The 17,732-nt window shown below is 35.2% G+C and overlaps 1 protein-coding gene across 1 annotated transcript in view; it reads right to left on the bottom strand.

Annotated features, from left to right (window-relative positions):
* Window positions 1-17,732, bottom strand: part of EPHX4 (epoxide hydrolase 4) — a 40,016-nt gene that overhangs the window by 2,421 nt on the left and 19,863 nt on the right. The window contains exons 5-6 of the mRNA XM_081307801.1: window positions 17,507-17,610; window positions 14,252-14,400 (exon numbers count right to left, since the gene is read on the bottom strand). Of these exons, the coding sequence (XP_081163927.1) occupies window positions 14,252-14,400; window positions 17,507-17,610 (253 nt within the window). The remainder of the gene's footprint in view (window positions 1-14,251; window positions 14,401-17,506; window positions 17,611-17,732) is intronic.

Consider the following 17,732-nt stretch of genomic DNA (forward strand, 5'->3'; position numbering starts at 1 on the left):
GCTGGAATTGTGGCTCCGAGGTAGGGTGCTCACCTAGCATGCGTGAGGCACTGGGTTCGATCCTCAGCACCACATAAATGTAAAATAAAGACATGTGTCCACCTATAACTAAAAAATAAATATTAAAAAATGATTAATCTTAGTATGTACAATTTAGGAATTCCAATAAACTGTAACAAGTCTTAACAATGGTTGCTCTATATTATTAATCATTTAGCTTATCAAAATGTACTTTAACCTTCCTATTTTAAATTAGTCTGAATTTAGCATGTTACTCCTCCCAACTCAATTATTAGCTGATTCACAAGTATTGAGGCAGTAATTTCCGGAGTGTTACACATTTCATCATTACATTTTTCTGTGGAAATATTTCTTTACTTTGATTAAGAAGTAATATGGAAAATAATAACACTCTCATGCCCAACACTCAGGTTAAGAAATAAAGCACTGCAGATGATATTGTTTCTTTCTGCCTAGTTTTTCTTGATACCATTTCTTTTCCTTCCCTCACTTTAAGGCAGTGTTTCTCAAAATGTGGTCCTCTAATAAACAGCATCTACATCAATTGGGAATTTTTTATGCCAATTCCTGGGCCCCATCCCAGACCTACTGAATCAAAAACTGGGGTTGGGGGTCCCGTCCCTTTGAACATGCCCTCCAAGTGATTCTGATACACACTGGAGTTTAAGAATGTACTGACTATGCTGAAATTCAGTTCTGACCATCCCCATGAATGTTTTTAAACTCTTACATGTGTTAGAATTCTTCTTCCCCATTCCTTCAGTTTCCATAAGGAGAGATTTTCCTTAAGGACTCCTGGATCTTGTTTCACTCCTGGCTAATAAGTGACAGCTGTTTGTTCAGGGTTCTGAATTGAGTGCATATGTCAAATAATATGTCCTAAAGATAAGAGATTTAGTTTCTCCTTTCCTTTCTCTGGGATTAGTGGGAGACAGTAACCTAGGGGACAGGAGAGGGCAAGTTTGGTCTGCAAACTTTCCCACAGTTAATCTGTTCTGATTAGCAGTATAGAGTTAGCAAGACTGTTCTAATTCTCATTCTCATATTAAGACACAGACTTCAATCTGCCGTTTATCAATAATTAAGATGATATTTTGGTTTTCATCTGCTGACTCTTTGATTTCTTAATTGGTTCAGAAATTAGGCAGGAAAAAAGAAATGCTATTGATCATAGCTGCCCCCCCATACCTTTTCACGGTATATACCTTTCTATAAAAATATATTGAAGCACTTGGCATGTTTTTAAACTTTATATAAGTTTATATAAAATTTATACTATACATCTTTCTACAACTGGCTTTTGTGCCTTAACATTATATTTGTAAAATTTATCCATTCATGGGTTGAGATGTAGCTCAGTGGTAGAGCACTTGCCCTAGTATGTGCAAGGGCCTTGGTTCAAACTTCAGTACCAGGAAAAAAAAAAGAAAGGAGGGTGTTGAGGGCCGCAACCAAGTCAAGATGGTGCCTGGCAGTTTGCCAGGAGGAGAAATTTGTGAGGCAACGCCACTGAGCCATTAAGATGATGAGGATTCCTTATTGGCTGACTACTGTATCTAGATGATGCTAATTGAGACAAGCTGTGTGTAATCAGTGAGATATATACCTCTGCTGTACCGCAATAAAGCGGCTCCTGCTACCTTGAGTGCCCACTACCTTGAGTTCCCGCTCAGTTCCCGCAGAGTTTCCCTGCAATAAAGCAGTTCCTGCTTCAACCTTCAAGTTGCTTGTCACCTCCGGGTTATTTTGCCCAGCCGGACTGCGGCAGGAGGGAAGTGGAGAGAGAGATCTGTTGATGATGCATATAATTCTACTTCATTCATTTTACTCCTGTGTAGAATTTCACCACATGACTAAAAATTTCCAGTTATTTCAATAATTCAATACAAAATACTTATTCTTATAAATGTCCATTTGTGTACATGAGCAAGAGTTTCCTTATACTATATACAAGGAGGTTTGCAGGTTCAAAGTCAGCCTCATTAACTTAGTGAGAACCTCAGCAAACTAGCAAGACCCTGCCTCAAAATAAAAAAAGGGCTGGGGATATGGCTTAGTGGTTGATCACCCCAAGGTTCAATACCTGATTTAAAAAAAAAAAAAAAAGCTTCCTCATAGGATATGCACATTCTTACCTCAAAGGGTATGCACATTCTCAACTTTACTTGATACTGCCACTTTGATTTCTGAACTGACTATGTCTTCCAAAAGAGACATATAATAATCTTTGGGGGCTGGGGATGTAGTTCTGAGGTAGATCATTTGCCTAGCACATACCAGGTCCTTGGTTAGATCCCTAGCACTGCAAAGGAAAAGACCCTCTCAGTTTCACATCACTGCCAACACTTGTTCTCAACAAGTGTTTAAATCTTTTATTTGCCTGATGTGTTAGACTGCTCTGCAAAACTTTCTTTTCTCTATAGTGATAGAAAATTCAATTTTCAGCTGGACAAAGAACTACTTAAGAATAAGGACTAAATATGTTTTCCAGGCTTCCTGCAGCTAGGTGAGGTATGTGGGTTGTGAAAAATAATGTGTGCAACTTTGAGGCTGTGTCCAGCACGCCTTCCCTTCCTCCTTTCCTACTTTCCACCAACTGAAATGTAGATGGAAATGTAGCCATCTTAGACCACAAAGACAAGGGCACCACCCTCTGGATGACAGAATAACAAACCAAGCCTTGTATTTGTGGGAGACATAAATTTCTATCTTATCTATGTCACTATTATGTTATGTCTCTATTACAAACAGTAAAATCTATGCTCTATATGTGACTACCTAGATGAACATCTTTCATGTGTTTATTCACCATTAGATTCCTCTTCTGTGAATTACCTTTTCACATCCTTCACTTATTTTTTTTTCAATTCATCTACTCTTTTCTTATTGATTTGGAGGTGTTCTTCATAAACTCTGGATATTATTAATTCATGATTGTGCATTGCAAATGACTTCTCCCCATCTGAGGTTGCCTCATCATTTTATATTTTTTATGTATTGATCTTTTTAATTGCAATGTGGTCAAATTTATCAATCTCCTCTATAATTTAAGCTGTTGTGTCTTATTTAAGAAATCCTTTCCCATGAGGTCTAGAAAGTTTTATCTTCTAGATATTTGAATGTTTTGTTTATCATATTTGGGTTTTTGAATATCACAAAAGCTTATTTCTTGTTTGGTAAAACAGGCCAAATTTAATTTTATTCTATGTGCATATCTAAATGCTTTAATAAAAATTATTGAGGGCTGGGGATGTGGCTCAAACGGTAGCGCGCTCGCCTGGCATGCGTGCTGCCCGGGGTTCGATCCTCAGCACCACATACAAACAAAGATGTTGTGTCTGCCGAAAACTAAAAAATAAATATTAAAACTCTCTCTCTCTCTCTCTCTCTCTTAAAAAAAAATTACTGAATCTTTTCACTACAGGTTCAAAATGCTAGGTTTGTCATACTAAGTTTCTATATATTCTGTTTTGGGGCTTTCTTCTTTGTTTCATGAGTCAGTTTGTCCATCCCAAAGAAAACATTATATTCTGTTTATTTTATAGCCTTACTATTGGTCTTATCATCTAATAGGGATAGTTACCCATTATTTTATTTTAAATGATCTTATGTTCTCCCATATAATAATAGAATCAGATTGTTAAGTTCCATTAAAAACTTGCATGCTCTTGACAGAAGTTGCATTGAATTTACAGATTAATTTGGGGAGAAATCAATACTTTTATGATATTGAATTTTTCCACTCATAAACATGAAAGACCAGAGTTGATTAAGTCTGTAGCAAATGTGACATTAATAAAATATTCCTCTACTGACTGGTAAATAGCTGCTGCTCCAATTCTGTAGTCTTTATTGTCTTCTAGTAATTTTGATAGTCCATAAAGACCATCTTTTGTTAGATTTATTCCTATATACCTCATAGTTTTTGTTGCTTTCTTATGAACATCTACTTAGAAAGTATGTTTTTTAAACTATTTTTGGTTTATAAGATTATAATTTTGTGCATTGAACTCATGTCAACTTTGATGAATGATTTTTAATTTTATTATTTTTCTGTAGATTCTCTTGCTTCTCTAGACATATAAACATGAATTTTCATGTTTATGTTTCTTCCTTTTCCAAGTTTTTTCTTATGTGTTTGCTAAGACTTCTGAAAGAGTGGTAAATAGAAGCAGTTGCAGCAGCCAATTTTGTCTATTCTTTATTTTAAAATTTTTTTAAATTTCTTTTTTCTTTCTTTGGTACCAGGGATTGAACCAGGGGCACTTAACCACTGAGCCACATCCCCAGCCCTTGTTATTTTATTTTTATTTTATTTTATTTTTTTTTTGAGAAAGGGTCTTGCTAAGTTACTTAGGACCTTGCTCAGTTGCTGAGGCTGGCTTTAACTTGTGATTCTCCTGCCTCAGTGTCTGAAGTCACTGGAATTACAGGCATACACCATCGTGCTGTTCTTTGTTTTTATTTATTTGTTATGGGGATTGAACCCAGGAGTGCTTTACCACTAAGCTATATCCCCAAACCTTTTTATTTTTAATTTTGATAGGGCCTTGTTAAATTGCTGAGACTGGCCTCAAATTTGTGACCCTTCTGCCTCAGCTTCCGGAGTCACTGGGATTACAGGCATGTGCCACTGTGCCTAACTCTTTCCTTTACTGTTAAAGGGAATGTTTTCAGTGTTTCATTATAAAATGTTTGCTGTATAATTCTGGTAGATAGAAGTTCCCTTCTTCATTGTTGTTATGGAACCATAATATGACTAACAGAAAGACAATGGAACATAGAGAACAAGAAAAAGGAAACTTAAAAAGATGGTTTCATAAAGCAGGAGATAACATATTATTATCTCAGATAACTCTGTATAAATACATTATTTATGAATTATCATGATTTTTTCAGGTCTTCTCAGACCCTCCCAAGTTTCTGATAAAAATACAACTGTGGATGGTACATAAAGCAAAGGAATTGCATCATCTTGGCCCTAATTCCTAGAGAATCTTTTCATGTGACCTACAGTTCTCTAGGTACAAATAACTGGTGCAAAACATTCTTAATGTCTTATTTATTTGAATGTCAATTATCAAGAATACAAGCAACAATAAGTGTTGGTGAGGATGCAGGGAAAAGAGTCCACTCATACATTGCTAGTGGCACTGCAAATTGGTGCAATTACTCTGGAAAGCAGTATGGAGATTCCTTAGAAAACATGGAATGAAACCACCATTTGACCCAGTTATCCCACTCCTTGGTCTATACCCAAAAGTCTTAAAATCACAATACTATAGTGATGCAGCCACATCAATATCTATAGCAGATCAATTCACAATAGCTAAACTGTGGAACTAGATGCCTTTTAATAGATGAATGGACAAAGAAACTATGGTATATGTACACAATGGAATATTATTCAGCATTAAAAGAGAATAAAATTATAGCATTTGCAGGTAAATGGATGGAATTGGAGAATATTATGCTAAGTGAAGTAAACCAATCCCCAAAAACCAAAGGTCAAATGTTCTCTCTGGTAAGTGGATGCTGATCCATAATGAGGGGAGGGAGCATGAAAAGAATGAAGGAACTTTGGTATTGGGCAAAGGGGAAGTGTGTAGGGGAAGGGGCATGGGGGTAGGAAAAGATGGTGGAATGAGAAGGACATCATTGCCCTAGGTACATGTATGACTGCACAAATGATGCGACTCTATATCATGGACAACCAGAGAAATGAAAAGTTGTGCTCCATCTGTGTACAATGAAACAAAATGCATTCTACTTTCATGTATAACTAATTAGAAAAAAATTTAAATGTTAAAAAAATAAATGAAAAGGAAAAAGAGTATCATATCCATAAATGACAACCATTATTTTTATTATTAAGATGATTAATTTCTCTAATTTCTATAGTATAGTATTGTCTGCCAAATTTGTTCACAGAATAATTTATTGTATTGAAAAGTGATACACTAATGGGAGAAAAATTCCTTATAAATAATTGAAAATAGCTCACCACTTTATTTTTTGTATCTACAAAGATAGGTATATTTTGTGGAATTTGAGTCAAAAGCCTATAATAAATTCTGTATTCTTTTTTTAAAAAAATTTTTAGTTGTTGATAGACCTTTATTTTAATCATTTATTTATATGTAGTGCTGAGAATTCAAACCAGTGCCTCACATATGTGAGGTAAACACTCTACCCCTGAGCCACAACTGCAGCCCCTGTATTCTTAATTAAAAAAAAAAGAAAACAAAATAAAAAACAACAACAAAAAACACCCTTAATGTCTTATTTATTTATTTATCTTGGACAATCAACTAAAGCAAAAGTCAATTTCCTAGAAATATCCCTTTGGGAGAATTAGTCTTACCTAAGGTCCAGTCCTATATCCTCTTTTTCTAGATTACTAAGAATTATTGCATGGATGTGTGTCAAATTTTATTAAATGCTTTTTCTTAATTTATTTAGATGATCATATTATTTCCTCTAATCTTTTAATGTGATGAACTAAATTAATGGATTTTTAAATATTGGACCATTCTTGTTTTAATTTTTTAATGCATACTGGATTCAGTTTGATAATTTTATTTTATTCTTATTTTTTTAAATATTTCTTAGTTGTCAATGGATCTTTTATTTATATGTGATGCTGAAGATCAAACCCAGGGCCTCACACATGCCAGGCAAGTGCTCTACCACTGAGCTACAACTCTAGCCCCTGATAATTTCATTTTGAGATGGGGGTCTTATTATGTTGCCCCACTGGTCTCAAACTCTTTGGTTCAAATGCTTCTCCTGTCTTAGCCTCCTAAACAGCTAGGCCTGCAGGTTTACGCTGTGCAAGCCTGGTCTTTCAGTTTGATAATATTCTATTTTAAATTTGTGTATCTATGTTTAACTTAAATTGACCTATAATCTTCCTGTCTTATCTAATGATTCTTGTTATTTTGTTTTGGTATGAAAATTATATTGGTGGCATAATATGAGTTGAAACAAGTCTTCTTTTCACAATGTCTAACAGAGTATGTTTAAAAGTGGGATTTTCCATTATGGAAGTTCCTCAAAGACTAGGCATGGAACCACCATATGACCCAGCTAAAGAATTAAAGTCATCATACTACAGTGATACATGCAACACAATTCACATAATTTCATTTATCTTTATGGCCAAATAAAACTCCATTGTGTATATATACCACATTTTCTTTATCTATTCATTCACTGATGAACACCTAGGCTGATTCCATAGTTGGTTTATTGTGAATTATGGATTATTATATGTCATAAACTTTATTTTTAATAAAGTACTTGAATTTGCTTATCCTATAGCTCAGAGTGGGTGAATTGTGCTTTCAGAAGGTCTGATGTGTCCTTTACCCAACTACAGCATTCTTGTTTAAAACTTTGTCTTTGCTTTTAAAATACTGTGAGGTTTGCTGTTCACAGATTCTCTCTCTCTCTCTCTCTCTCTCTCTCTCTCTCTCTCTCTCTCTCTCTCTCTCTCTCTCCCCCACCCCTAATTAACAGGATTCTGTTGCTCCCTCTTGGGAATGCTGGTTCTCCTAATGAACAATGCTGGTTCTCCTAATGAAGTTCTCTTACTTCAGAAAGATGAGAAATTTTCCCTTATAGTTACTTAAAATATACTGTTCTGTATCTCTAAGTTACTGCTGATTAAGGAATAAAATGAGAACATTAAAAAAAACTATCATACCTATCTTCCATCCAAAATTGAGATTTGCATGAAAATGTGTTATTTCATGTGCTCTTTACAAATGTTTATATGTGTATAAGTTTGTCATTGTGCAAGTAAAAGGCTTGAATTTACTTTTCCCCTAATTCATATAATCTCATTACTCCCCCTGGATTTCAGTCAAAGAATTTAAGAGATTTTGTTTTATTTAAACAAACACCTGCTATAACTTTCTAAAATCTTCTTTCAACCACTTTAAATACTTATATTTTGCAACAGATAAACACCGCACAGTTGGAATTAATTAAAAAAAAACCCAATCTAATATTTTCTACTAACTAGAAAGATTAATACATTAATATTGATTGTGCTGACATACTGAAATTGTTTTGTTATATTTTGTGCTTGTTATTTACTTCTTTATTTCTTATCCTTTTCTGCCCTCTTCTGATAGTTTTCTTATTCCTTTTTACTAATTTAAAAATACCGGGCTGGGGATGTGGCTCAAGCGGTAGCGCGCTCCCCTGGCATGCGTGCGGCCCGGGTTCGATCCTCAGCACCACATACCAACAAAGATGTTGTGTCCGCCGAGAACTAAAAAATAAATATTAAAAATTCTCTCTCTCTCTCTCCTCTCTCACTCTTTCTTTAAAAAAAAAAAACCTAATACAGGGCTGGGGCTGGGACTCAGTGGTAGACTGCTTGTCTGCATGCATGAGGCACTGGATTCCATCCTCAGCACCACAAAAAAATAAAATAAAATAAAGGTATTGTGTCCACCTACAACTAAAAAAATACATATTAAAAAAACTTAATACATTCTATTTCTTTTATTTTTCCAGAAAAAATCTTAGTGCATGTATGAGTGTGTGCATGCACACACACATACACCAAAAGTTCTTAGTATATAATATATATTCATTCTTAGATCTTAGCAATGTAAAATACAACCTGTTTTTTTTTTGTTGTTGTTGTTGAAAACAATGAAAGCTCCCTTTATTAAAAGACTTGTCAGAGGCTTGAATATGCTTATATACATTAGGATTTCTTTTTAAAAAAATTATTCTAATTTGTTATACATGATGGCAGAATGAAATTTATTTCATATTACACATATAGAGCACAATTTTTCAAGACACTGATTGTACACAAAATATTATCACACCACTCGTGTCTTCATACATGTACTTAGGATAATGATGTCTAACTCATTCCACCATCATTCCTCCCTCCTTGCCCCCTCCCTTTCCCTCCATCCCCTTGCCCCTATCTAAAGTTCCTCCATTCCTCCCATGCTCCTCCCCCAATAGCCATTATGTGTCTGCATCCTCATATCAAAGAAAACATTTGGCCTTTGGTTTTTTGGGATTGGCTTGCTTCACTTAACGTTATATTATCCAACTTCATCCATTTACCTGCCAATGCCATGATTTTATTCTCTTTTAATGCTAAGCAATATTCCATTGTGTATATATGCCAAAGTTTCCCTACTGAAAGTTTCATCTACTAAAGGGCATCTAGATTGTTTTCAGAGTTTAGCTATTATGAATTGTGCTGCTATAAACATTGATATGGCTGTGCCCCTGTAGTATGCTGTTTTTAAGTCCTTTGGGTATAAACCGAGGAGTGGGATAGTTGGGTCAAATGGTGGTTCTATTCCCAGTTTTCCAAGGAATCTTTACACTGCTTTCCTGATTGGCTACACCAATTTGCATTCCCACTAGCAATTGGCCCATTTATTGATTGGGTTATTTGTTTTTTGGGTGTTAAGATTTTTGAGTGCTTTATATATCCTAGAGATTGGTGCTCTATCTGATGTGCTTGTGGTAAAGATTTGCTCCCATTCTGTAGGCTATATTCACCTCACTGATTGTTTCTTTTGCTGAGAAGAAGCTGTTTAGTTTGAATCCATCCCATTTATTGATTCTTGGTTTTAATTCTTGTGCTACAGGAGATTTATTAAGAAAGTTGATCTTATCTGACATGATGGAGATTTGGGCCTACTTAGATTAGGTCTCTGGTTTAATTCCTAGGTCCTTGATCTACTTTGAGCTGAGTTTTGTGCATGGTGAGAAATAGAAGTTATATTTCATTTTGTTACATGTGGATTTCCAGTTTTCCCAGCACCGTTTGTTGAAGAGACTATCTTTTCTCCAAAGTACATTTTTGGCACTTTTGTCTAATACAAGATAACTGAAGTTATGTGGGTTAGACTCTGTGTCCTCTATTCTGTACCACTAGTCTACATGTCTATTTTGGTGCCAATACCATGCTGTTTTAGTAACTATTTCTCTGTAGATTTAGGTCTGGAGTAGTAATGCCACCTGCTTCATTCTTCTTACTAAGGATTGCTTTGGCTATTCTGAGTATTTTTTCCAGATGAATTTCATGATTGCTTTCTTATTTCTATAAGGAATGCCATTGGGATTTTGATTGGGAATGCATTGAATATAGTCCTTTTGGTAGTATGGTCATTTTGACAATATTAATTCTGCCTATCTAAGAACAAGGTAGATCTTTCCATCTTCTAAGGTCTTCTTTGATTTCTTTCTTTAGTGTTCTGTAGTTTTCATTGTAGAGGTCTTTCACCTCTTTCACTAAATTTATTCCCAAGTATTTTATTTATTTATTTATTTTTGAGACTATTGTAAATGGGGTGGTTTTCCTAGTTTCACTTTCAGTGGATTTGTCACTGATGTACAGAAATGCCTTTTATTTATGGGTGTTGATTTTATATCCAGCTACTTTGCTGAATTCATTTATTAGTTCTAGGAGATTTTTCTGGTGGAATGTTTTGAGTCTTCTAGGTATAGAATCATAGTGTCTGCAAATAGTGATAATTTGAGTTCTTCTTTTCCTATCTGTATCCCTTTAATTTCTTTTGTCTGTCTGATTGCTTTGGCTAGAGTTTACAACCTGTTTTTTATATATATATATATATATATATATATATATAATAGCTTTGTCTCTCCAAGCCACATCTGAGTAAATTTTTCAGCTCTAACTTCCAACTTGTAATTCTCTTTAGCTTATGTGATTGGCTATTTAATTCACTTATGGACTTTAAGATTTCAATAACCATAATTTTCATTTTCTAGAAGCTATTTCAGGTTTTCCCCCCAACTACTTCTAGTCTGCTTTGATCTTATTCTGTTTCTCTCTCTCTCTCTCTCTCTCTCTCTCTCTCTCTCTCTCTCTCTCTCTCTCTCTTATTAGTACTGGGGACTGAACCCAGGGTTGCTCTATACTGAGTATATTCCCAGTCCTTATATTTGTTATTTTGAGATAGGGTCTCATTGCTGAGGCTGGACTCCAACTTGTGATCCTCCTGCCTCAGTCTCATGAGTACCCAGAATTAAAGGTGAGTGCCACTATGCCTGATTTTCCTTGTTTATTTTTAAAAATTTTTTTTAGATGTTGATAAACCTTAATTTTATTTATTTATTTATATGCAGTGTTGAGAATCGAACCCAGTGCCTCACACATACTAGGCAAGTGTTCTATCACTGAGACACAACCCCAGCCCCTTGTTTTTTAATTCTTTCATATTTAAATATATATTATAGGTCCAGGTGCAGTGGCACACACCTATAATCCCAGTAACTTGGGAGGCTGAGGCAGGGGGATCGAAAGTTCGAGGCCAGCCTCAGCAATTTAAAGAGATCCTCAGCAACTTAGTGAGACCCTGTCTTAAAATTTAAAATGAGGGCAGTTTCAATGAGAGAACACAGCAGTGAGGTCTTCAGCACTGGTTCCTGATGTGCACCTACTAAATTTTCCACCTCCAACTCCTTCTTACCCAGTCCTAGTTGTAGGAGGTTGGGGTTGTGGGAGCGACCCCTGGGGTACCCCGGGAGGGGGCAGACAACATGTCACCTTATGGGCACCAGTCTAGGCCCTACTGAAGCAGCCACTCTTAGGCAACAGGGCAACAGCTTCTCAGGGTCTGTTCAGGTCTCTGTCCCATAGCAGCCAACCTGACTCCTGCTCCAAGCTCCTGCGAGGGTCCCAGCAGTCTTTTGCTACTCCTCAGAGCAGGTGCAAACCCACCCCCAGGGTTCTCCAAAGATACCCACACAATTTGGATCAGGGTGTAGTAGAGAAAAAAAGAATGTCTAATGAGTTATTTCAAGCCTTCAATGCTTGAAGACCCTTGCGCTGGCTTAGAACCAGTATCTGCAGTGGACATAAACCAACAATACTGCAATACCCAGACATTCACAGGCAAGAAAGAAGGTACTTTTGTTAACATTTCTGAAATTCAACTGGAAGTTTCATGGGTCAGGACCAACTTGGACAAAACTTTATTGTGTAATTAAATTGAAGTCAAAGGTGTCGACTTGAAATAATTAGTAAGGCTGTGGTAATTTCCATTATACCATTATATGTTGTTATTAGAGAAGAATGTAGAATAATTTGCAATTTTTAGTTCTTTGGAAATGCCCACCACATTTGGAAGATTTACAATTTCCATATATTTAACATTCCTGGTTACATAATAGAAATTTGTCTTTTAATGTTTTTCCAGTGTTTTAAAATAAAACATTTTGTCCTTCTAAAAAATAAAAATAAAAAGGACTGAGGAAGTAGCTCAGAGGTAAAGCACCCCTGGGTTCAATCCCCAATACCAGTACACACACACACACACACACACACACACACACACACACACGTTATAGTTTCTATTAGTTCTATTATTTGAAATTTACAGGGGTTCTGCTGCAATTATATTATGATTCTCATCATTGGTGGATTGGTATTGTTGGGCGGTTTTTGTAATTTGGATCATGAATTCATCTTCAGGGGACTTTATCTGTGACAGTATCTTAAGGTCTGAAGGTGGAAAGGTTTTGTCTATTTTTCTGCCAGGTTTCCTAGGAATTGTTAACAGATTAAGACTATGTCAAAATATACTTCCTGCCCCTGGATTTCCAGTATAACAGAGGTAGAATAAATTCAGAATCCTACACCTCCTTAAGCAGGTTGTAAACAGTTTGCTAATTCTCAAGAAAAATCTTTTTCTCCTGGTTAGAGTTCAAATCTAAAGCTCCATCTCTTCTCTTCTACACTATTTTTTCCCTAGAAAATATCTTCTGAAACTAAAGCTTCAGTTATTTTTGTCAGTGATTCCCAGCTTTTATTGTATCTTTATTCCAGATATTCTCCTGAGTTCCACACCTTAATATCCAACTACCTATTTGAATATCCAAAGTATTACCTTAAGCTCAGCCAGTGATCAATAAATTTCATGACCTTCCCTCAAAAATATTCTTCTTCTAGTGTTTTCTATCTCAGCAAATAGCATGGCTATCCATACAGAAGTGTGTGCCAGAAATCCAGGGCCATCTTGGACATCCTTCTTCATCCCATTCCGTCTAACCCATCACCAACCCCTTTCCTAATTTACTTCTTAAATATCTCTCAAATCTACCTACTCTCTCCTCTTCTCCACTGTTTTCAGATTAGTTCAAGCTACCATCATCTTTAGCCTGAACTGTTATGGTTTCCCTATGTTCACTCTGAATCTCCTCCAATATATTCTCCCATATAATGGCCTGAGTGAACGTATCCAAATACACATTGGGTCATTTCTCTTTTCTGCTTAAAACTCTCTTCCATTGGCTTCACATGCTTAATCTTAAATCCTCAATGTGTCCTACTTGACTCTCTGCATGGCCAGCTGCTAATTACCTTTGGGCCCACCCTTATTCCATACTTTTCTCTGCACCCCTGCTTTCTGTGCTCCAGCCAAATTGACTTTAATTGTATCACTTGAAGCCACAACACTGAATCTTTCTATATGGCTTTGGTCCATGCTTTTTTCTTTTTCTTTTGGTCCATGCTTTTTAGTAGAATTCCTCCTGCCCTTAACCTTGTCTAATCAACATCTAAATCACCCTTTACTTTTTGTTCATGCCCCATTTTCTAAGTTCTCATCTCTATCAAAACCTGTTAATTTATGACCATGCATTGAATTGTTGTGACTACTTGCTTAATGTCTATTTTCCCACAATGCTACAACTTTTGTGAAATCAGGAACCTTATCTAGTTTTGGTCATCAGTGTATCTTGAGTACTAACTGTATCTTGAGTACTAACATAACCTATAAATATAAAGTGCTGAGCTGGGCTCAGTGTTGCACACCTGTAATCCCAGCAACTCAGGAGCCCAAAGCAGGAGGATTACAAGTTTGAGACCAGCCTTGGTGACTTAGCAAGACCCTGTCTCAAAATCAATAAAAAGTGTTGGGTTGTAGTTCAGTGGGTTCAATCCTCAGCACTGAAAAAAATATTTCTTAAAATTTTATGGATAAGACAAGTGACAGCTACATGGAGGACCTATTATGTTATTTTATCTATTATCTATTATATTGTTTTCCATAAGTTTGAAGTTTTTCATAAAAAAGATTACGCAGCTATTAAAAAATCAGAATTCTGAATTTGACTCTTTGGATAAAGGGTGAACTAAATATTAAAAATAAAATATTTTCTCTTTAGGATCAGACTGAAATGTTTTACTTAAACAAAAAGAAATTATACTAACCTGAAAATATTTCGGTAATAGTTAATTGGACCACTTAATGCTCCAGGCTGAGAAAAGACATAAATATAAGCTTCAAGATCTTCTGTTGTTAATCGACACCCTTTTCTCCCAATTCCAGTGCTTTGACTGGTAAATAGGTGTTTCAATGCCTAATTTAAGTGGAAAGAGAATAATTAAAACTATTCAGTTATCTAGTAATAAACTAAAACGTTAACTTTAAAATTGGATAGCAATGACAACTTCTAATTTCAGCTTTAGTCAGATTTGATACCTCATTGTTTACAAAGACATTCTATGCATTTCTGTTTTCCTTGCTTTATTTTTTATATTCTTCCCTTTTAATCTCCTTTGCAATCTTACAATAAGTGTCTTGTCTTCATGGTGTCTGTTTATATTTTACAAGGCCTAGCTCAAGTGCTTCCCCTACCAAAAAGCTTTCCTTAATATTGTAGATATTGTTTAGTGACAACCAATCTCTTCCCCGACAAAGTTGTTCAAACTTTTATGACCATACCAGAGTAACAAATGCATTTTTACATCATGATTCAGTTCAAATCAGTTTCAGAAATATATGCAATATATAAAACAAAAGTTTAAAGAAACAGTCCTTAATCTTATAATATACAATGACATTCTCAATTAAATTCTGTTATAAATTTTTAAACATTCCAGTTGCATTCTAGTTGCAAGCTCCTAAATTGATTTCATGACTCACTAATGGGTCCCCACCTGCATTTTGAAAAATACTGCTTTATATCAGCATTTCTCAAAGTATGGATCTAAACCTCCTGCATCAGAATAACTGAAAGACTTGTTTAAAATGCAAAAATTTCAACCCCAAAACACACTTACAAAAATATGAAAATGACATATGTATGAAGATTAACTACAACATTATTTGTTACAGAAAATGACTGGAAACAATCAAAAGTTCATCAATGGGGTACTGGTTGAATAAACTATGGTATAGCCCCAGAGTGGTATACTATGTATTCTTAGTATTCCAAGAAAAGGTGGAAACAATCTCTCTATACTTATAAGGATTGATTGCCAGAATATTGTATTAAGTTGAAAAAAATAGGGTGGAATATGGTATTTATCTTTTGTGTAAAAGATATACTATTTTTGTGTAAGAAGGGGGAGACAAATGGATACCTATTTGCTTTTTAAAAAAATAAAATGGCAGAGCTAGTTATTGTAGCACACACCTATAATTTCAGTGGCTTGGAAGGCTGAGGCAGAAAGACTGCAAATGGTTTCCTCTGGGAGAGGGGTGAAATGAGGTAGGGGGGACAGAGACAAACAAGCCCTCTCTGAATGTACTTTGTTTCAGAAATGTTTTACATAAAATCAAAGAAGTAAAAACTCTGTCATCTTAAATTTACCTTGGGAATACAAATAAGAACTTGTGATTTATAAATCTGTATGTCCAAATTCTGTACAATGGGAAAACCTAGAAGCAATGAAAACCCAGTAACAACAATCACCTTGTCACCCAGATTTTGGAATCTAAATACTGCTTCCTACTAAAAGGCACTAAAATACCTTGGATAAATATCTGGTTCCGGATCTAGGGCAGAAAATAAGAAGTAAGTCTAATACCTTAAGGTCAAATGTTCCTGAACATTTAAGTACTGACACTGGTTTAAGGGACACAAGGGTTCCCACTTGCCTACCATGGGACAATCAGAGTATCAAGAAAAGACATAACAACTGTGATTGATTGGTACATAACAAATATACACTCATTACACTGAAAGTTGTTTAATAAAAGAATAAGGCATTTATCCTGACATTGTTGTGTGAACTCTATTTAAGAATAATAAAATAGAAGATGTAAAATTCTTTATGGAATTCTGGTTTAGTAAAGCACAAAGAATGATTAGAAAATCAATGTTTTGCACATCATATTGAAACAATAAATCCAGACTGTCATCATCAATGCATGCTAAACTTCATTTGGTGAAAGGTTTTCAGGAAATTTTGGATAGGTTGAAGACAATGCGTGAGCCTACTGATCAGTGTTAGTATTACTGAAATCAGGGCAACTGGACATTATCTGCATCTGAGGTTACATGTTAGAAAACACATAGCACAACCTATTAAGTTTCTTGTCAAATTAAAATTCAATCCAGTTAAACCTCTGTATCAGCAGCACCTATGAAGTAGGGACAGAAAGGTTAGAGAACATGAAATACTACTATGATGAAACAATTAGTCAAATCCAAAGTGTAGATCTTTCCCTAGAATGAATACTCCAAGTTCTTCAATAAATAACTGGTATTAAGAAAGAAAAAGAAAAAAGGAACTCTAATACATTTCAAAGACCATACATCCAGGTGCAGTGGCACTTGCATATAGTCCCAGCTACTCGAGGGATTGAGGCAGGAAGATCACTTGAACCCAGAAGTTCCAGACCAACCTGGGCAGCACAGCAAGACCCTGTCTCAATTAAAACATAAAAATAAGGGGGAAAAAGGGCAAAATCACCAAACAGAATGTGTGGACCTTGTTTGGTTTCTGATTCAAAAAATGAGGTATATCAAGACAGTTAAAATCATTAAAGAAATTTGAATAGGTATTAAATGATATTAAGCAGTTGTCATTCATTATTAGGTTTGATATAAACCTAATAATGGGGTTGGGCTTATGCTTGGTAAAGCATGTGCTTAGCATGTGCAAGGCTCTGGGTTCAATCCCCTGCCTGTCCCCCCTCACTACCCCCAACTACTTATCTTTCAAAGATATATACAGAATTATTTTCAGTAAAATGTTGTCTTTTTTCTTTAACTTACTCAATATCTAACACCATTTTGGATATACCAGCATTCAATAAGGTTCTAAGATATCTGCATATCAGTGTTCATGGTATATATCTATATCTGCATACTTAGTTTGTTTAGGGGATTTGTTTATTCCCAAGGGCTTCTACTTCTACTGCTGTCAAACTTTCTCAGATGGTATTCATAGTCCTTCGCCTCCCCATGAGATGTTCTCTAAAAAGAGATATGCCTGAGGAGTACAAGCTCTCAAAAAAAACAAAACAAAACAAACAAACAAACAAACAAAAAAACTGAACAACAGCCAGACAATCAAATATATAAAGAGACTATAAAAATAAGTAAGCCTATAGAAAAGTCCTTAAAACCATTCATTAAGTTTTATCATTTTTATTTAATTTTTCATTCTTAAAGATGGACTTTCACTAAAAATATTTTTCATTAATAACAATAATGCATTATTTGGTTGACTTACCTTGAAATCATTTATTGAGAACATAAATTCTGGGAACCGTGGTATTTGGAAGAAGTAGTAATAACTGGATTTAAACAGCTGAGCAGGGTGTTGTAAAATATATTCTGCAATTAAAATGTTATGATTGACTTTATCCAAGAGGTATAATTCTTTTTCTATTGAAAAACTTCATTTTAGGACAATTTCACCTTTAGGACAATTCCAACAAAGAATGAATCAAGTTTGT

This window comes from Spermophilus citellus, assembly GCF_964194105.1.
Source record: "Spermophilus citellus genome assembly, chromosome: 9".
NCBI lineage: Eukaryota > Metazoa > Chordata > Mammalia > Rodentia > Sciuridae > Spermophilus > Spermophilus citellus.